At 45.8% G+C, this 21316-nt stretch overlaps 1 protein-coding gene across 5 annotated transcripts in view; it reads left to right on the top strand.

Moving 5' to 3' along the window:
• Positions 1 to 21316, top strand: part of wdr41 (WD repeat domain 41) — a 107058-nt gene that overhangs the window by 51525 nt on the left and 34217 nt on the right. For all 5 annotated transcript variants that reach the window (XM_072516018.1, XM_072516013.1, XM_072516014.1 and 2 more), the window contains 3 exons: positions 11081 to 11192; positions 16491 to 16553; positions 16788 to 16898. In XM_072516018.1, coding sequence (XP_072372119.1) covers positions 11081 to 11192; positions 16491 to 16553; positions 16788 to 16898 — 286 coding nt within the window. The remainder of the gene's footprint in view (positions 1 to 11080; positions 11193 to 16490; positions 16554 to 16787; positions 16899 to 21316) is intronic.

The raw sequence follows: 21316 nt of genomic DNA on the forward strand, positions 1-21316 counted from the left end.
TCAATCCACCTAACCTGCACATCTTTGGACTGTGGGAGGAAACTGACGCATCTGGAGGAAACCCTCGCAATCACGGAGAGAATGTGCAAACTCCACATAGACAGTCACCCAAGGCTGGAAATGAACCTGGGTTCCTGGCGCTGTGAGGCAGCAGTGTTAACTTCTGTGTAGTTAGATGGCTGTTTCATGTCCACTTTTGCCTTGTTACATCTCGACTTTGTGGAATTGGCCTATCACCAGTTTACAACTTTTACTCTTAGGTTAACCTTATCCCTTTCCATAACAACACAAAATGTAACTAAAATGATCTTCTGCATATCCCCCTTCCATCTCCAATTCATTCCCTAAAACTAAGACTAGAATAGCCCCTTCTTTTGTTGGATTTGCTACCAACCTGCAAAACAAATTCCTTTGAGTATATGTTAATAATTCTGTTGCCTTCAATATCTTTTACACTGAATTTGTTCCAGTTAATATTCAGATAGTTGAAATCCCCTACTATTACTGCCTTTTTTGCAATTCAGCTGCATCCCTCCTCGCAGCTGTTTCTTACAAGTATTTTTACCCATCCCACCTGTTCCCCTCCCCCTTTATCCATCTGAAAATCCTGTAACCAGGAACATTGAGCTGTCATTCCTGCTGTTTAAATCACATTTTAGTAATAGCTATGGGATGTCATACTTCCAAGTGTTTATCTGTGCTCTCCACTCATCTGTCTTCATTAGACTCCTTCCATTGAAGTACATACCACCAATCACTCAACTCCATTTGTCTATTTTCCACCCTTCGGTTCTTGATCTTCCGTACTCGCTAACTAAATCTCTACTTTTCATTTCTAGCTTTGTTTCTCTCCCTTCTGAATCTTTGCTCAGGTACCTATTCTCCTGCCAAGCTATTTTAAACTCTCCCCAACAGCACTAGCATACCTCCCCGTCGAGACATTGGTCCTGGCTGTTTTGAAGTGTAACCAGTCTGGCTTGTGCAGGTCCCTCAAAACTAGTACCAATGCCCCAAGAGTCCAAAGTTTTCCCTGTTGTACCATCTCGTCGGGGATACATTCAATGTATTATCCTCCTATTTATGTATACTTCAGCACCTGGCACCAGAAAATCTAGAAATGACTAACCTTGAGGTCCTTTTAAAATTTCTTCCCTTGCTCACTGAAATCTGCCTGCAGGACCTCATCCCTATTTCTGCCTATGTCATTGGTAGCAATTTGGACCATTGCCGTTGGCTGTTCACCCTCATCCATCAATGTTTGACAGGTGCTCAGTGACAGTTTTGACCGTGGCTCAGAGAAGGCAATGTTTTATCCCGGAGTCATGTCTGCAGCTGCAAAAATTGTTTCTCTGTTTGTCCTCTAACTATTGAATCTCTCTATTGCTATTGCATTCCTCACCTTCCACCTCTGCAAGAAGTGTCCTGGAGTTCCCACATGGTACAAGATATACGTTTCATGGGACTGTGGCATCCAGCCGTGCCTCTTTATTAGACTTAAATTTAACAGAAATAAACTTAATACTTATGAAAGACATGTTTTGAACAAAAGCTCACCAACAATTGACCAATCAGCGACTTCCCTTGTGTTTCACTTTTAATATTCTTGACCTCTCTCCCTGGTGTGTTGCCTCCACCTTGCTGCTTTGCCCTTGAATTCCGTCAGATCTGTGCTCCTCATATCTGAGCTCTCCAACTGAGGCCTACTCACAAGGCCTTGCATTTTTATTCTCTCTGACCACTCTGCTGCTCCGCCTCTGAACTCTTTCAGGCCTATGCTCCATACATGGTAGCACCGTGGGTAGCACTGTTGTTTCACAGCTCCAAGGTCCCAGGTTCGATTCCCGGCATGGGTCACTGCCTGTGGGAGTCTGCACGTTCTCCCTGTGTCTGCATGGGTTTCCTCTGGGTGCTCTGGTTTCCTCCCACAAGTCCCAAAAGACGTGCTGTTAGGTAATTTGGACATTCTGAATTCTCCCTCTTTGTGCCCGAACAGGTGGCGGAATGTGGCGACTAGGGGCTTTTCACAGTAACTTCATTGCAGTGTACTTGAGACATTAAAGATTATTATTGTTATACCTTCCCACTCTTTGTGACTTATTCCACAGGGATTCCAGTTGAATTTCATAGAATCGCTACAATGTAGAAGGACGCCATTTGGCCCATCAAGTCTGCATCGACCCTCTGAACATAGAACATAGAACATAGAAAATACAGCACAGAACAGGCCCTTCGGCCCATGATGTTGTGCCGAACCTTTGTCCTAGATTAATCATAGATTATCATTGAATTTACAGTGCAGAAGGAGGCCATTCGGCCCTTTGAGTCTGCACCGGCTCTTGGAAAGAGCACCCTACCCAAACTGTACTCCAGTAAATTCTATCCCACCTGTTGTTATCTATGATTACAGATCCCTATGCAATTCAGTGTTATCCCGATCACTACTGACAGTGCTCCAAGAGATAATACTCAAAAGGATGAGCTGCCACTTCCATGCTCTTAACATTTCTCTTCAGGACTGATTCACTTTATTTCAAAGTTGTTCTGGTGCTCAAATTCATTTTGCCCTTTGCCTCATCCTACGCTTTAAGAGAAGTCCCTTTTTCTTTTCAATTGTCAAGGGTTGCAAGCTTAATTTTTTCTTTCTCCTTTTTTAACAAAAGGGCGTAGAGTCTAAAACACTAAATGTCACATTCTTCTCTCCACTGGTGATGCCTGACCTGCTTAGTGTTAACAGCAGTTCCTGCTAATATATTTCTGGTTTACTGACCCTGGTTTGCAGTGATCTCAAATTTTCTCTCAAAATCTCAAAAATTACCATCTGTCCTCTCTCGCTCAATCTGAATTTGAATTTCTAGCATGCTGTGATCACTCCTTCCAGGAGGATCCTTAATGACCATAAGACAGAGGTGCAGAAATAGGCCACTTGGCCCATCGAGTCTGCCCCACCAATCAATCATGGCTGATATTTTTCTTATCCCCTGCCTTATCCCTATAACCTCGTATCCCCTTATTGATCAAAAACCTATCTATCTCTGTTTTAAAGACACTCAGTGATTTGGCGTCCACAGCCTTCTGCGGCAAAGAGTTCCGCAGATTCACCACCCTCTGGCTGAAGAAATTCCTCCTCATCTCTGTTTTAAAGGATCGTTCCTTTAGTCTGAGATTGTGTCCTCTGCTTCTAGTTTTTCCTACAAGTGGAAACATTCTCTCCACATCTACTCTATCCAGCCCAAGCAGTATCCTGTAAGTTTCAATAAGATCCCCCCCCCTCATCCTTCTAAACTCCAACAAGTACAGACCCAGAGTCCTCAACCGTTCCTCTTACGATAAGCTCTTCATTCCAGGGATCATTCTTGTGAACCTCCTCTGGACCCTTTCCAATGCCAGCACATCCTTCCTTAGATACGGGGTCCAAAACTTCTGTCAATACTCCAAATGGGGTCTGACCAGAGCCTTGTATAGTCTGAGAAGTACATCCCTGGCCTTGTATTCTAGCCCTTTTGACATGAATGCTAACATTGCATTTGCCTTCTTAACTGCCGACTGAACCTGCACATTAACCTTAAGAGAATCGTGAACAAGGACTCCCAAGTCCCTCTGCTTCTGATTTACTGAGCATCTTCCCATTTAGAAAATAGTCTATGCCTCCATTTCATCTTCCAAACTGCATAACCTCACACTTTTCCACATTGTATTCCATCTGCCACTTCGTTGCCCACTCTCCTAGCCTGTCCAAGTCCTTCTGAAGCCTGCCTGCTTCCTCAATACTACCTGCCCTTCTACAGATCTTTGTATCATCTGCAAACGTGGCAACTGCGCCTTCAGTTCCTTTCTCCAGATCATTAGAACATAGAACTTGGAACAGTACAGGCCCTTCAGCCCATGATGTTGTGCTGACCATTTATCCTAATCTAAGATCAACCTAACCTACACGCCTTCAATTTACTGCTGTCCATGTGCCTGTTTAAGAGTCGCTTAAATGTCCCTAATGACTGACTCCACCACCTCTGCTGGCAGTGCATTCCACACACCCACCACTCTCTGTGTAAAGAACTTACCTCTGACATCTCCCCGATACCTTCCTCCAATCACCTTAAAATTAAGTCCCCTCGTGACAGCCATTTCCACCCTGGGGAAAAATCTCTGGCTATCCACTCTATCCATGCCTCTCATCACCTTGTACACCTCTATCAAGTCACCTCTCTGCCGTCTTCGCTCTACTGAGAAAAGCCCTAGCTCCCTCAACCTTTCTTCATAAGACATGCCCTCCAGTCCAGGCAGCGTCCTGGTAAATCTCCTCTGTATCCTCTCCAAAGCATCCACATCCTTCCTATAATGAGGCGACCAGAACTGGACACAATATTCCAAGTGTGGGCTAACTAGGGTTTTATAAAGCTGCAGCAAAACCTCGCGGCTCTTAAACTCAATCCTCCAGTTAATGAAAGCCAACACACCATACGCCTTCTTAACAACCCTATCAACCTGGGTGGCAACTTTGAGGGATCTATGTACGTGGACCCCAAGACCCCTCTGTTCCTCCACACTGCCAAGAATCCTGCCTTTAACCCTGTATTCAGCATTCAAATTCGACTTTCCAAAATGAATTAGTTCACATTTATCAAGGTTGAACTCCATCTGCCACTTCTCAGGCTAACTCTGCATCCTGTCAATGTCCTGTTGTAACCTGCAACAACCCTCAACACTATCTACAACTCCCCCATCTGCAAACCCACCCTTCCACTTCCTCATCCAAGTCATTTATAAAAACCACAATGAGCAGAGGTCCCTGAACAGGGGCGTCATTCTCCGACCCCCCGCCGGGTCGGAGAATGGCCGTTGGCTGCCGTGAATCCCGCCCCCGCCGAAGCCTCCGGTACCGGAGATTGGGCGGGGGCGGGAATCGGGCCGCGCCGGTTGGCAGAAATTGCCTGTCCCGCCGACTTAAATCAAACCTGGTATTTACCGGCGGGTCCAGGCGGCGTGGGCGGGCTCCGGGGTCCTGGGGGGGGCGCGGGGCGATCTGACCCCGGGGGGTGCCCCCATGGTGGCCTGGCCCGCGATCGGGGCCCACCGATCCGCGGGCGGGCCTGTGCCGTGGGGGCACTCTTTCCCTTCCGCCTCCGCCACGGCCTCCACCATGGCGGAGGCGGAAGAGACTCTCCCCACTGCGCATGCGCGGGAAACTTTCAGCGGCCGCTGACGCTCCCGCGCATGCGCCAGGAAACTGTCAGCGGCCGCTGACGCTCCCGCGCATGCGCCAGGAAACTGTCAGCGGCCGCTGACGCTCCCGCGCATGCGCCGCATTTCCGCGCCAGCTGGTGGGGCAACAAATCCATTTCCGGCAGCTGGCGGGGCGGAAGTCCCTCCGGCGTCGGCCTAGCCCCTCAATGTTGGGGCTAGGCCGCCAAAGATGCGGAGCATTCCGCACCTTTGGGCCGGCGCGATGCCCGTCTGATTGGCGCCGTCTTGGGCGCCAGTCGGCGGACATCGCGCCGTTGGGGGAGAATTTCGCCCCAGATCCTTGCGGGACACCACTGGTCACCGACCTCCAGGCGGAATACTTTGCACCCACTACCACTCGCTGACTTATTTCGGCCAGCCAATTCTGTATCCAGACAGCCAAATTTCCCTGTATCCCTTGCCCTCTAACTTTCTGAATGCGCCTACCATGGGGAACCTTATCAAATGCCTTACTGAAATCCATATACACCACATTCACTGCCCAACCTTCATCAATGTGTCTCGTCACATCCTCAAAGAATTCAATGAGGCTTGTGAGGCATGACCTGCCCCTCACAAAGCCACACTGACTATCCTTAATCAAACTATGTCCTTCTAAATAATCATAAATCCTATCTCTCAGAATCCTTTCCAATATTTTTCTCACTACAGACATAAGACTGATGAGTCTGTAATTCCCAGGGAATTCCCTATTACCTTCCTTGAACAGTGGAACAACATTCGTCTCCCTCCAATCATCCGGTACTACTCCACTGGAGAGTGAGGACGCAAAGATCATCGCCAATGGCGCAGCAATCTCCTTCCTCGCTTCCCGTAGTAACCTTGGGTAGATCCCGTCAGGCCCAGGAGACTTATCTATCCTGATGCTTTTCAAAATTTCCAGCACATCCTCCTCCTTAATATCAACCTGTTTGAGTCTATTAACCTGGTTCACACTGTTCTCATGAGCAACAAGGTCCCACTCTCTAGTGAATACTGAAGTAAAATATTCATTTAGGGCCTCCCCCATCTCCTCAGATCCTAGGCACAAGTTCCCTCCACTATCCCTGATCGGCCCTACTCTCACTCTGATCATCCTCCTATTTCTCACAAATGTAGAACGCCTTGGGGTTTTCCCTAATCCTTCCCATCAGGGCTTTTTCATGCCCCCTTCTAGCTCTCAGTCCATTTTTGAGTTCCTTCCTGGCTACCTTGTAACCCTCTAGAGCCGAGTCAGATCCTTGCTTCCTCAATCTTCCCCTTGACTAGAAGCTCCATTTTTCTTGTCATCCAAGGCTCCCTCACCTTACCATTCCTTCCTCGTCTTAATGTATATTGTGAAAGGCTATGGTCCCAGCACCCACCCCTGAGGTACACCACTAGTCCCCAGCTGCCATCCTGAAAAAGACCCCGTTATCTCCACTCTCTGCCTCCTGCCAGTCAGCCAATCCTGTATCCATGCTAGGATCTTACCCTGAACACCATGGGCTCTTATTTAACAATCTCCTATCGGCACCTTATCAAAGGTCTTCTGGAAATCTAAATAAATCACGTCCACTGGTTCTCCTTTGTCTAACTTCCTTGTTACTTCCTCAAAGACTCTTAACAGATTTGTCAGACATGACCTCCCTTTGACAAAGCCGTGCTGACTCAGTCCCATTTTACCATGCACTTCCAAGTACTCCGCGTTCTCATCTTTAATAATGGACTCTAAAATCTTACCAATGACCGAAGTCAGACTAACCGGCCTAAAATTTCCCATCTTCTGACAGCGGTGTTACATTAGCCACTTTCCAGTCCTCTGGGATCCTTCCTGCCTCCAGTGATGACATAGAACATACAGTGCAGAAGGAGGCCATTTGGCCCATCGAGTCTGCACCGACCCACTTAAGCCCTCACTTCCACCCTGTCCCTGTAACCCAATAACCCCATCTAATCTTTGGGCAATTTAGCATAGCCAATCCACCTAACCTGCACGTCTTTGGACTGTGGGAGGAAACCGGAGCACCCGGAGGAAACCCATGCAGACACGGGGAGAAACTGCAGACTCAGCACAGACAGTGACCCAGCAGGGAATCGAACCTGGGACCCTGGCGCTGTGAAGCCACAGTGCTAGCCACTTGTGCTACCGTGCTGCCTGAAAGGTTCCTGAAAGATCATCACCAATGCCTCCACAATTTCCTCAGCTATCACTTAGAATCCTGGGGTGTAGTCCATCCAGTCCAGGTGATTTATCCACCTTCAGACCATTCCGTTTCCCCAGAACCTTCTCCTTAGTAATGGTCACTGCACTCACCTCTGCCCCCTGGTTCTCCTGGAGCTCTGGCGTGCCACTGGTGTCTTCCACCATGAAGACTAATGCAAAGTAACTATTCAGTTCATCTGGCATTTCTTTGTTTCCTATTATTACTTCTCCAGCCATATTTTCCAGTGGTCCAATGTCTATTTTTGCCTCTTACCTTTTATATATTTAAAAAACCTCTTCCTATCTTCCTTTTATATTACTAGCTAGCTTGTACTCCTACTTCATCTTCTCCCCCCTTATTGCTTTTTTAGTTGTCCTCTGCTCGCTTTTAAAGGCTTCCCAATCCTCTGGCTTCCCACTAATCCTTGCCATTTTGTATGCTTTTTCTTTAGCTTTTATGCTGTCCTTGACTTCCCTCGTCAGCCATGGATGCCTTGTCCTCCCCTTAGCATGTTTCTTCCTCCTTGGGATGAATTTCTGTTGTGCCTCCCGAATAACCTCCAAAAACTCCTGCCATTTCTGTTCCACTGTCTTCCCTGCTAGGCTCCTTTTCCAATCAATTCTGGCCAGCTCCTCCCTCGTGTCTTTGTTGTTACCCTTATTTCATTGTAATACCGTTCCATCTGATTGCAGCTTCTCCCTCTCAAACTGCAGGGTAAATTCGATCATATTGTGGTCACTGCTCCCTAAGGGTTCCTTCACCTTAAGTTCCCTAATCAAGTCTGCCTCATTACACACCAAATCCAGAATTGCCTGTTTCCTAGTAGGCTCTGTCACAAGCTGCTCCAAAAAACCATCTCTTTGACATTCCACAAATTCCTTTTCTTGGGATCCATTACCAACCTGATTTTCCCAGTCCACCTGCATATTGAAGTCCCCCATGATTCTTGTAATATTGCCTTTTTTACATGCTTTTTCTATCTCCTGATTTATTTTCTGCCCCACCTCCTTACTACTGCTAGGGAGCCTGTACATAACTCCCATCAGGGTCTTTTTACCTTTGCGATTCCTCAACTCTACCCACAGAGATTCTATGCCTTCTGATCCTATATTGCTCCTTGCTATAGATTTAACTTCATTCCTTACTAACAATGCATCCCTGCCCCCTTTGCCCATCTGCACGTCCTTTCGATAGACACATATCCTTGGATATTTAGATCCCAGCCCTGATCCCCTTGCAGCCACGTCTCTGTGATGCCCACAACATTGTACCGGCCAATTTCAATCTGCGCAACAATCTCATTGACATTGTTCCGTATACTGTGTGCATTTAGGTACAACACCCTCAATCCTGCATTGACCACCTCCCTTTTCACACTTGTCACCTTTTTTTGCCCTGCCTCAGGGTGATATTGTTCTTTTATTTTGGTTCTCTATTTCTCCTTCAGTTAATACACCTTCTAAGCTCACATTCTGGTTGCCACCCACCTGCCATACTAGTTTAAATTCTCCCGAGTGAATTTAGCAAACCACCCAGCCAGGATATCAGTGCCCCTCCAGTTCAGATGTTACCCAGAAGAGATCCCAATGGTCCAAAAATCTGAAACCCTCCCTCCTACACCACCAGTTTAACCACGTGTTTAGCTGCACTATCCTCCTATTTCTAGCCTCATTGGTACGTGGCATAGGGAGTAATCCTGAGATTACAACCCTAGAGGTCCTTCTCCTTCTGCAGGACCTCATCACTCTTCCTGCCTATGTCGTTAGTACCTAAGTGTACTATGACCTCTGGCTGTTCACCTTCCCCCTTCAGGATATCCTGTGTTCGTTCAGAGACATCCTTGACCCTGGCACCAGGGAGGCAACATACCATCCTGGAGTCTTTCACGTTCACAGAAGTGCCTATCTGTGCCCCTATAACTATCGCTCTCCTGCACTTTGCCCTCCCCTGCTGAGCAACAGAGCCAGTTGCGGCACCACTATTCTGGCTGCTGTTGTTTTCCCCTGAAAGGCTACCCCCCCCCCCCCAACAGCATCCAAAACGGTATACCTGTAAGAGAGAGGGACACCACAGGGGATTCCTGCGCTGACTGTCTGGCCTTTCTAGTGGTCACCCATCTGTATGCCTGCACCTTGGGTGTGACTACGTCTCTATAACTCCTATCTATGACGCTTTCCGCCACCTGCATGCTCCTAAGTGCATCCAACTGCTGCACCAACCGAACCATGCGGTCTGTGAGGAGCTGCCATTGGTTACACTTGCTGCAGATGTAGTCGACTGGAATGCTGGAAGTGTCACAGATCTACCACATCTCGCAGTTGGAGCACTGCACGCTGCTGAATGACATTTAAGCTCTAGTTAGTTAATTTAAAATAATACATGAATTTTAGTTAATTTAAAATAATACATGAATTATTGTTAAATTGAGTTACAATTAACTATGGCCCTGACACTAGATTTTTACTGTAATATTAAATGCTAAATACTAATCTCTGCCCTCGGGTTTAGTTACTCCTCTACCTAGTTTATTGATAAGTTTTAATTACATTATTTTTTCAATGTTATTTTTTTTTCAAATTTAACAGATCTCTCCCTGCAGATAACAGTTACAAGCCAGAAGAAGGAAAAGGCTCCATAACATATTGCTCTAAGAAACAATCCCTCATGCACTCTATGAAATCTCCTTTGAGGCTCCCTTGCAAATTTGATTAATCCGGTCAAAATGCATGTTTAAATCACCCATGATTACCGTTTCCAGGGCTAGAAAAGTGTAGCTACGAGGAGAGATTGGATAAATTGGGGTTATTTTTCTTGGAACAAAGAAGGTTGAGAGGTGACTTAATTGAGGTGTACAAAATTCTGCAGGGAAGAGAAAGGGTGTACAGGATAAAATTGTTTCTCTTGGTGGAGAATTCTAGAACCAGGGGACATAGATTCAAGGTAGGTGGCAGAATATGTAGAGGGGACATGAGGAAGAATTTTTTAACACAGAATAGTGCAAGTCTGTAATTTGCTGCCCTAGTTAGTGGTGGAGGCAGAGACCCTAAACTCTTTTAAAAAGTACCTGGATCGGAATTTAAGTGCTCTAAGCTGCAGGGCAATGGGCCAGGTGCAGGAAGCTGGGATTAGAAAGCATACGTGGGTGTCCTCGGGCTGGCATGAACACGATGGGCCGAATGGCCTCCTGTGCTGTAATAAACGAGAAGGAGCAGAAAGGACCCTTCCTACCATGTATTAGATAAACTACGGCAACTCACCAAGGCACCTTCGACAGCACCTTCCAAACCTGTATCCTCTCCCACCGAGAAGGGCAAGGGCAGCAGATGCATGGGAACACCACCACCTGCAGGTTTCCCTCCCAAGTCACAGTTTGTCTTGCTGTGGAACTAAATTGTGGTTCTTTCTCTGTCATTGGGTCAAAATCCTAGAACCACCTTCATAACAGCACTCTTGGTGTGCCTACACTACATGGGCTACAATGGTTCAAGAAGGCAGCTCACCACCACTTTCTCCAGGACAGTTGAGGATGGGCAATAAATGCTGGCCTAGCCAGCAAAGCCCACATCCCCTGAAAGAATAATGTTTGTAAAAGTTGTATATGGATATATCCACGGTAGACTAAAGTGCTAAAATTCATCATGTTTGTAACTTTATTGTTTGGCTTATTTTGGCAGTGTCTGATGATTATTGAAAGACTTGATGTGTGGCTGTCTGGAGGAGATAAAGTATGCACTTGGAACTGTCAAGCAGAATTGCTCTGTAAAACAACTTGCTTTAAAGATGCAGGTATTATTTCAAAATGCTGTTCAGAAATTCCCTTGTGTTTCACTTTTGATGGCAAATATGTTGCTTTCGAAGATAATCTTTCAAGAAACTGGATTGATGAGATTGTTCTTCGCACCAATTCTGCACGGGGAAATTGATTTATAAAACCAAACTAACCTTTTGTTGTATCATTAACGATTTACATTTATATAGAACATTTCAGAAATGTTGGAAGCTATTTAACAAGAATGATATCAATAAAAACATTTTTGAAATCTTTTCTCACTCAGGACTGCAGGAGAAATCAAGAAAAATGAGCAAAAGCTTGATCAAAGGGGGTATATTTTTAAGAGCATGTTAAATGAAGGGAAAGGAAGAGAGAGATTTAGGGAGGGAATCCAGAGCTTTGGGGCCACGGCAGCTGAAAGCACAGCTGCCAGTTGCAGAGTGATTGAAATCAGTGATGCGCAGGAGGCCAGAAATTTCAATGGCTTATACAGTTGGCGAAGGCTACACAGATCAGGAAGGGTGGGGCCATAGAGGGAATGTGAACAAGATTGAGAACTTGAATACTGAAGTGATGCCAGTGAAGGTTAGCAAATACAGGGCAAGGAACTCTGCACATTGCCACCTGCTGCCTTCCCCCACCTGGTGAATCAGCACTTCTCCATATTGAACGCCACTGGAAGTAGTACTGAGGGTAACAAGGGTATTGAATGGATGTGCTGCTTCAGTATCCATTACAAAGTGTGGCTTTGTAGCACCACTATTGACCGAGTCATTGAGTGCACATTTGTCAGTGGCAGGTGGTGAGAACCAACAAGAGGAAAAATCCTACTTCACCCGTGCCAATCTACCTGTTTCAGATGTATCTCTCCTTGCCAGTAATCATAGGATTTACAGTGCAGAAGGAGGCCATTCGGCCCATCGGGTCCTTACCAGCCCCTGGAAAGAGCACCCTACCTAAGCCCACACCTCAACCCCATCCCCGTTACCCAACAACCCCTCCTAACCTTTTTGGACACTAAGGACAATTTAGTATGGCCAATCCACCGAACCTGCACACCTTTGGACTATGGGAGGAAACCGGAGCACCAGGAGGAAACCCACGCAGACACGGGGAGAACGTGCGGACTCCGCACAGAGAGTGACCCAAGCCAGGAATCGAACCAGGAACCCTGGAGCTGTGAAGCAACTGTGCTAACCACTGTGCTGCTGTGCCCCCCAATAGTAGGAATGAACATGGCATGATCTTTGTGGCGGTGAGTCCCATCTTGACACTAAAGACATGCTCCATCGTGATGTGTGGCATTAACACCATGTGAAATATGGTAGATTCAGAACAGATCTAGCAGCTCAAAATCCATGAAATGATGTGTGCCATCAGCACCAGAAGAATTGTATCAATCACAACGTGTGAACTCATGATAGAGTGAAGGGTATGCCAAACCATTATCACCAAGCCAGGGGATCAATCTTGGTTTAATGAGGAGTGCAGAAAAGCTTGCCAGGAGCAGCAGCAGCCATACCTAAAATAAGTTGCCTACCCAATGAAGCTACAACAATGAGCTGCTTACATACTGAACAATGGAAACAGCATGAAATAGACCAGGCAAAGCGATCCTACAAACAATGGGAAAGATCAAAGCTATGCAGTCCTGCCCTATCCAGTCAGGAATGGCGAACAGTTATCACAGAAACATAGAAAATAGGAGCATGAGAAGGCCATTCAACCTTTCCAGCCCGCTCTGCCATTCATTATGATCATAGCTGATCATCTAATTCAATAGCCTGGTTCCCCATGTGTTGCCATGTCCTTTGATCCTCTTCACCCCAAGTGCTTTAACTGCTTCTTGAAACTTGCGATGTTTTAGCCTCAACTATTTTCTGTGGTAGGGAATGCCATAGGTTGACCATTCTCTGGGTGAAGAAATTTCTCCTCATGCCTGTCCTAAATGATCTATCCCTTATTCTCAGTCTGTGACCCCTGGTTCTGGACACCGCCACCACTGAGAACATCCTTCTTGCATCTACCCTGTCTAGTCCTGTTAGTATTTAAAGGTTTCTATGAGATCCTCCCTCATTCTTCTGAACCCTGATCCATCTCTCCTCTTACATCAGTTCTGCCATCTCAGCAATCAGTCTGCTAAACCTTTTCTGCACTCCCTCTAAAGCAAGAACATCCTTCCTCAGATGAGGCGACCAAAACTGCACATAATATTCCAGGTGTAGCCTCACCAAGGCCCTGTATAATTGCAGCAAGATAGCCCTGCTCCCGTACTCTGCTGCACGTGCATGCTTACCTTCAGCAACTGGTGTACGAGGACACCCAAGTGTCGTTGCACATTCCCCTCTCCTAATCTATGGCCATTCAGATAATCTGAACATCATGCATATATCATTATACAGTGCTCAATGCGGCTTCAGTACTGCTTCACAGAAATCAATATAAATACATAGATAACCGTAGCATATTTGAAAAGTTCTTGGACATGCACGTGAGGTGCCGTAACCTACAAGGCTATGGACAAGAGTTGGAAAATGGGATTAGACAGGATGGTTACTTGTTGACCAATGTGATCAAATGGCTTCCCTCAGCAAAGTGATGGACGATGGAAGATTTATTTGACAGTGCTATCCAACAGACACTTAACCTGCTCACTTGCTCAATTTGGGTTGCCCCAGGGTTTCAGACCTCATTGCAGCCTTGGTCTAAGCTTAGACAGAAGTGCTGAAGAGTAGCTGCCTATGACATTAAGACAGCATTTGACTAAGTATGATATCAAGAAGCTACCATCCAGACATGGAAATCCTTCACTGTCGCTGGGTCAAAATCCTGGAACTCCCTTCCGAACAACATTGTGGTTGTAATTCCATGATATGGACTGCAGCAATTCAGGAAGGTGGCTCATCATCACCTTCTCGAGGGCAATTAGGGATGGGCAACAAATGGTGGCATAACCAGTGAAACTCTCATCCCATAAATGGGTTTTAAAAAAAAGAGGGGATGGGTGAATCAGATTTGGAATGAGTTAGTATACAGGCAGCAGAGTTTTGGTTGAGCAAATGTTTATGTGGGGTGGAAGATGGGAGACTGGCCTTGGCAGCATTGGAATAGTTAAATCTACTGTTAACAAAATTGTGTAGGAGGGATGTGGCAGCAGATGACGGAAGGCCCGAGTAGAGTGATGTTGCAGAGGTTTAAGTAGGCAGTCTTGGTGCAGAATTTGAGTCAAACATAACATTGCATTGGATTGCATTTTATTTATTGTTACTTGTACCCAGGTACAATGAAAAGTATTTTTCTGCGTCCAGACAGATCGTTCCATACATGGAAAAATATAGAGGGCGCGATTCTCCGCTCCCGCGCCGGTTGGGAGAATTGCCTGGGTCGCCAAATTTTCCCACTACGCTGGTCTGACGCCCTCCCGCGATTCTCCCAAGCGGCGAGAACGGCCCCGCCGAGTTCCGCGCGGCGCAGGCCGGAGAATCGCCCGAGACACCCAAAATGGCGATTCTCCGGCACCCCTGCTATTCTCAGGCCCGGATGGGCCAATCGGCCAGCCCAAAGCGGCGGGTTCCCCCCGGTGCCGTCCACACCTGGTCGCTGCCGGCGGGAACAGCGCGGGAACGCTGGGGGAGGGGGGGCGGCCTGCCCGGGGGGGGGAGGGGGGGAGGTGGGGAAGGAGGGGGGATCCTGCACCGGGGGGGGCCTCAAATGGGTTGTGGCCCGCGATCGGTGCCCACCGATCGTCGGGCCGTCCTCTCTGAAGGAGGACCTCCTTTCTTCCGCAGCCCTGCAAGATCCGTCTGACATAATCTTCTTGCGGGACGGACTCAGAGAGGACGGCAACCACGCATGCGTGGGTGACGCCAGTTATGCAGCGCCGGCTGCGTCATGTATGCGGCGCCGCCTTGACGCGGCGCCAAGGCCTGGCGCGTGTAAATGACGCGGCGCCGCTCCTAGCCCATTATCGGGCCCTGAATCGGTCGGGATAGGGGCCGTTTCGCGGCGTCGTGAACCTCAACGGCATTCACGACGGCACAAACACTCTGCCTCCATTTCGGAGAATCCCGCCCAGGGCATACATAAATACACAACGTAAATGCACAGGCATCGGGTGAGCATATGGAGTGTAGTACTACTCAGTGGAGAAGATGTGTGAGGAGCCAGTTCAGTCCATAAGAGAGCCATTCAGCAGGGAAGAAGCTGTTTTTGAACCAATTGGTGCGTGCTCTCAGCCTTTTGAATCTCCTGCTTGATGAAAGAAGTTGGAAGAGAGAATAATCCGGGTGAGCGGGTTATGCTGCCCGCTTTCCCAAGGTAGCGGGAGATGTAGACCGAGTCAATGGCTGGGAGATGGGTTTGTGTGATGGTCTGGGTTGTGTTCACGACTTTCTGTAGTTTCTTACAGTCTTGGGCCGACCAGTTGCCATACCAGGCTGATGCAGCCAGACAGGCAAAAATCAGCAAGAGTCAATGTGTACATGCTGAATTTCCTTAATGTGCTGAGGAAGTATAGGAGCTGTTGTGCTTTCTTGGTCGTAGCATCGACACGGGTGGACGAGGACTGATTGTTGATGTGCACACCTAGGAATTTGAAGCTGTCAACAATCTCCATCTTGAACCATTGACGCTGACAGGAGTGTGTACGATACTTTGCTTCCTGAAGTCAATGACCAGCTCCTTATTTTTGCTGACGTTGAGGGAGAGATTGTTGTTGTTACATTGAGGTTGCAAATGGTCTTGCTCAGTTTAAGGCATTTATCAGGGATGAAAACATTGGACAGGGAATGGAGTTTATGGCGAGAACCAAGACAATGGCTTTAGTCTTCCAGTTTTCAATTTGAGGGGTACTTCTACTCCAATTTTGGATGTCAGCCAAGCAGAGACAGTTCAGTGTTCAAGGAGTTGGTGGTGAGATAGAATTAAGTGTCGTTCCACATACCTCTTGGTTAATTTTGGGATAGTATCACTGAAGGGCAGCATGCAGATGAGAAATAGTAAAGGACCAAGGTTAGGTATTTGGGTAATCTGGGTAGTTTGGGCAGCCAACAGTTCCCGTTGCATTTTCCATTGCAACACATGGCCAGTCAGAGTTGACTTGTGAACCAGTCAACACCCTTTTCTCCTGTAGTATAGATTGTTGTGATTGTTTGAAATTTGGCATTCTTGTGTTTGTCCCGATGAGTGCAAGACGGAAAACTGGCAACATGTCTCTGTTGAGCAATTTTTGAGTTCTGTACGACCAAGCGACTGGTTGATATATCTGCCGCCTAGCACAATTCTTATATCTGTTTTTATATATTTTTAAACAGATGTGAGCTCAATGATCGAACTACCGAAAAATAACATTGCTGCAGTGGTCAGGAAGGATGTAGGTAAGATTTTTACTAAAGTTGCACAAGTGTGTTCCTGTCTAATTTAAACCAAAATCCAAAAAGAAAAATTATCAGCTGCATTTTTATTTATCATTCTAACTTGAAAATTATCCATGTTAATTCAAAATTATTCTTGCTACAGAAATCAATTTTGTTTTTGCTATGTTGCATTTTTAAAATAGACCTAAAAACTTGTTTAGGTTATTTCATATTACTGTACTTTGCCATTTCCAGTTATTTTCAAGCTGATACCATTGTCGTCAGAAACTCAAGCTTGGGAAATTATTGAGATGAGAAGACTGTCGAACCATGAAGATGATATTAGAGCACTAATCACTATAAATGGTAAATTAATTTTGTTTCATTGGGGGTTATGTGGCTTGGATGCATTGATGGTTCGTTCCTCAGCTGCAGGTGCATGTCCGTTTGGTACAATACTTTTGTTGGGGTACAGAAGGTAACCCAGAGCCATGCACTATAGAAAGTACAAAATACAGAGGCAAATCTTTAAAACAAACGCTATTAGGGTAAATTTAACACTATAACGAGGTCAGGAACCAAGTGATTATGACGGAATCCCAATCGAGCCGGAACCCCAACTGAGCACTGACTACATACAGTGAAAGGAGACAATGTGTAAAGAATGTCCGGGCCGCAGTGGAGTCTGAGGCGGTAGCAATGGGTGCAAAACCCATGTTTGGCTCATGAGGTTGTTGGTGCATGGATTGATTCAAGGTGTTATGCCTTGATTGTCCCTCAAGTGCAGCCTGCGCCGAGGGCAATGGTGCTCCATGCTTGGTGGCACAGCCAGACTACACTGAACTTGGGCATGGGTGCAAGAGAAGACCAAGACCTTGCTACTTAGGACGAACCAATAGTACTAGGTCACAGAAATTGCAAAATGTAGCCTATCCATCTGATGTTTATCGCATGCCTGTGTTAAATATTGATTGTCTTCCAGATCTTTCCATTTTCATTGCCCATGTCGTTGCTCACTTATATCTGATGCCTTTCAATTTGGGGAATGCACCACTTGAAGATGCATTTTATACTGCTCAGTTAGAAAGAAGACGAGTGTTGAGCGATGTGTTATCAGTCACACTTTTGATGCATATGCAGCCAGTGCAGTATCTGATGTTTCAGTGCTGGCTGGCTCTGAGCAAACATAAAATTTGAGGGCAGTGATGATGCTGTGACCTACTGGCAGCACCTTCCCTATATTGCAGGCTTATCACAGTGCCCTTGCTATTTTTGATGAGGTTCTGTTCTGCTGACCTGGAGAAAACAGGGGCAGTTATTATGTATAATTGGTAAGTAGGTGTGTAAGAATTGCAGGATAATCTGGTGCCTGTTGATCTTGCTGACATGTTTCTATCCATCTTCTAGACTTGTATAACCTCTGCTATAAAGTTGAGCTGCTTTATATAAAAGCATATCTGATGGTATGAATAAAAAGGTCTATTACAATTCAGAAATTAAGTTATGAAGTCTGGAAATATAAACACAAATTGCTTGCTAAAAGCACAGCTCTACAAAATCAATTAGAAAAATATTCAAAACACTCTTTCAGAGCTTATGCTAATTTAGTTTCTGTTGTAGCAATTCAAAATGTGTGCAAAGGAATAAATTGAAGAATTGGAAAATAGTCCTTATTTTCAATATTTTGCTTCAAATTTTTCTGGGGGAGGGAGGAGCTTTTACCCAATCGCTGAACAACTATCCTTTTCCCATCTGCCCTCACACCCTCTCCAAACACAGGACTCAACCCCTCCCTCTAGTCCTTTTCTGAATAAGCAGCTGGCCACCCAACTTCCATTCCTGGCTCTTGTGCTAATTTTTATTATAAATGGTTCTTTCTCTGACACCATAAAACTGTCATCACCGCTCTTTTAAAAAAAAATCATTGAGGCCTTTGTATACAATCACCCAAATCTTGAATTCCTTGTCACTCCTTGAATCAGTGGCTTTCTTAACCTGCATCTCCATGTTGGAATCTCTCCAGTCAGCTTTCTGTCCCAGCTACAGCAGCAAAATGACCCAAACCAACATTACAAATGTGACTTAGAGCACAGTCAATTATCCCTCTCCTCTTCATCTTATTGCTTGACTACACCTTCCTCCTTCAATAACTTTTTTCAATTGTTCATCTCAGTGGGATTACCATTTGGTTCCACACTTCACAAGCCTACCCTGAGAGAATCCAACAATGTCACCTTTTCCCACCTTCTGCTGTTAACTCTGAAGTGTCTATCGATGGCTCCCTTATCTACACTATGCCACTGACATCAACTGCAGACATTCAGTTTGCATTTGTACACTGAGATTCTGTTCTAATTTGCCACCTCCCCTCTTGACCCTTCCACTCTCTTTGTCAGAGTGCTTGTTTGATATTAAATCTCAGGTGAACTGAAATTTTCTACAATTGACCATTGAGAAGGCTGAAGCCTTTGGCCTCTGGCACAAACTCTGTAGCTGCTTCGCAGGTTGCATCTCTCGTCCCAGCTACAGTCACGGGCTGAACCAGACTATTCACAACCTCAGCATAAAATTCAACCCGAAGATCAGCTACTGAATTTATATCCTCTCTATCGCAAAGACTACTTGCGTTTACTTCCCATAACATTGTCCATCTCTACTCTTACTGAAGCTCAATTGCTGCTATAACACTCATCATCACATTGTTTGACTATTCCAGTGCTTCTCTGTTTGTCCCTCTATCTTTGCCAGAGAACTCTGGATGCTCAGCTGTTGAGCATATTCAAGACAGAGAACACTGGATTTTGGGATACTAAATTGAGGGATATTGGGATAGCGTGGGAAGATGGAGTTGTGGGAAGGTGGAGTTGAGATAAAAGATCAGCAGTGATCTGGCTGAATAGGCTACGACTGTCATTATTTCTTATGTTCTGTCCTCCATCTTTAAACCATACTGCCTAGATCCTATCTTGTATGAAGTTTTGATTAACCATTACACCTTTCCTCATTGACCTATATTGGATTTTGGTCCCCCATACCATCAAATTTAAAATCGTAACCTCTAGATCTTCCGTTCCTTTGTGAGTACCACCACTCGCTAGAACTTTGGGTGCTCTGTTATTGGCCTCTTATCCCCTTCGGAGGATGGTTTCAGTACCATGGAAAACTGGTTTGATAGTGAGTCTTTGTACTATCTATAGTTGGGTGGCTAGAGTCATAGCCGTCTTTTTGGGGGAAAGTCCCAGTACAAATTGACAAAGTGCTATTGAGGAAATTGGGTTTGTTCAAGATTTGTAGTGATTTCTGATGGTAGCCTGAAGATGAATTTTGAAATTTCCCCGATGTAATTTTCCTCTTCTGAATCTCAGGAGGAGATTAGTTGCTGATTTTAGTAGCAAGATCCAAGGATTTGTAGAGTTTTTCAGAAGAATTCAGCCTTTGTTCAATAAAGTGTGTAGGACGGCATGCCAGGAGCAGCACCAGGCATACCTACAATGAGGCATCGACCTGGTGAAGCTACAAAACAGGACTATTTATGCCCAACTGTGTAAGCAGCATATAATAAGCAGAGCTAAGTGATCCCACATCCTACAGATCTGATTTAAGCTCTGCCATCCTGCCACATCAGTCGTAAATGGTGATAGACAATTAAACAACTAACTGGAGAAGAGGCTCCACAAATATCTCCATCTTCAAGGATGGGGGAGCCCAGCACATCTGTTAAAAAGGACAAGCTGAAGCGCTTGTAATCATCTTCAGACAGAAAGTGCCAAGTGTGTGATCCATCTCCAAAAACACTGAAGAGGCTTGACACCATCCAAACAAAGCAGCCTCATTTTTTATTTATTATAAATTTAGCTTACCCAATTCATTTTTTCCAATTAAGGGACAATTTAGCGTCGCCAATCTACCTAACCTGCACATCTTTGGGTTGTGGGGGCGAAACCCACGCAAACACGGGGAGAATGTGTAAACTCCACACGGACATCAAAGCAGCCTCCTTGATTGGCGCCCCATTCACCACCTTAAACGTTCACTCCCTCCTCCATTGATGTACAGTAGCAGCAGTGTGTACCAGCTACAAGATGCACTGCAGCAATTCACCAAGGCTCCTTTGACAACACCATCCAAACCAGCGGCAGGCCGAGGACTGTAGATGCATGGGAGCATCACCACCTGCAAGTGCCCTTCAAATCTCTCACCTCCCTGACTTATATATAAGATCATAAGAACAAGGAGCGGGAGTAGGCAATTCAGCCCCTCCCGCCAGCTCCACCATTCAATACAATCGTCTCTCAGCCTCAACTCTACTTTCCTGCCCGTTCTCCCTAACCCTTCAACCCATTGCTAATTAAAAATCTGTCTAGCTCCTCAAATTTACTCAATGTTCCAGAATCCACCGCACTCTGAGGCAGCGAATTCCATACATTCACAGCCCTTTGAGAGAAGCAATTTCTCCTCATCTCTGTTTTAAATCTACAACCCCTTATCGTAAGACTGTGACCTCTCATTGTAGATTGCCCCACAAGAGGAAACATCTGCTCTATGTCTACTTTGTCAATACCTTTTATCATCTTGTATACATCAATTAGATCTCCTCTCGTTCTTCTAAACTCGAGAGAGTATGTGCCTAAACTGCTCAATCTCTCTTCATAAGACAAACCCCTCATCTCTGGAATCAATCTAGTGAACCTCTGCTGAACTGCCTCTTAAGGCAACTACATTGCGTTTTCTTCACTGTTGCTGGATCAAAATTCTGGAACTCCTTAACAGCACAGTGGGTGTAC

The sequence above is a fragment of the Scyliorhinus torazame genome, chromosome 9 (genome assembly GCF_047496885.1).
Source record: "Scyliorhinus torazame isolate Kashiwa2021f chromosome 9, sScyTor2.1, whole genome shotgun sequence".
NCBI classification, from domain to species: Eukaryota; Metazoa; Chordata; class Chondrichthyes; order Carcharhiniformes; family Scyliorhinidae; genus Scyliorhinus; species Scyliorhinus torazame.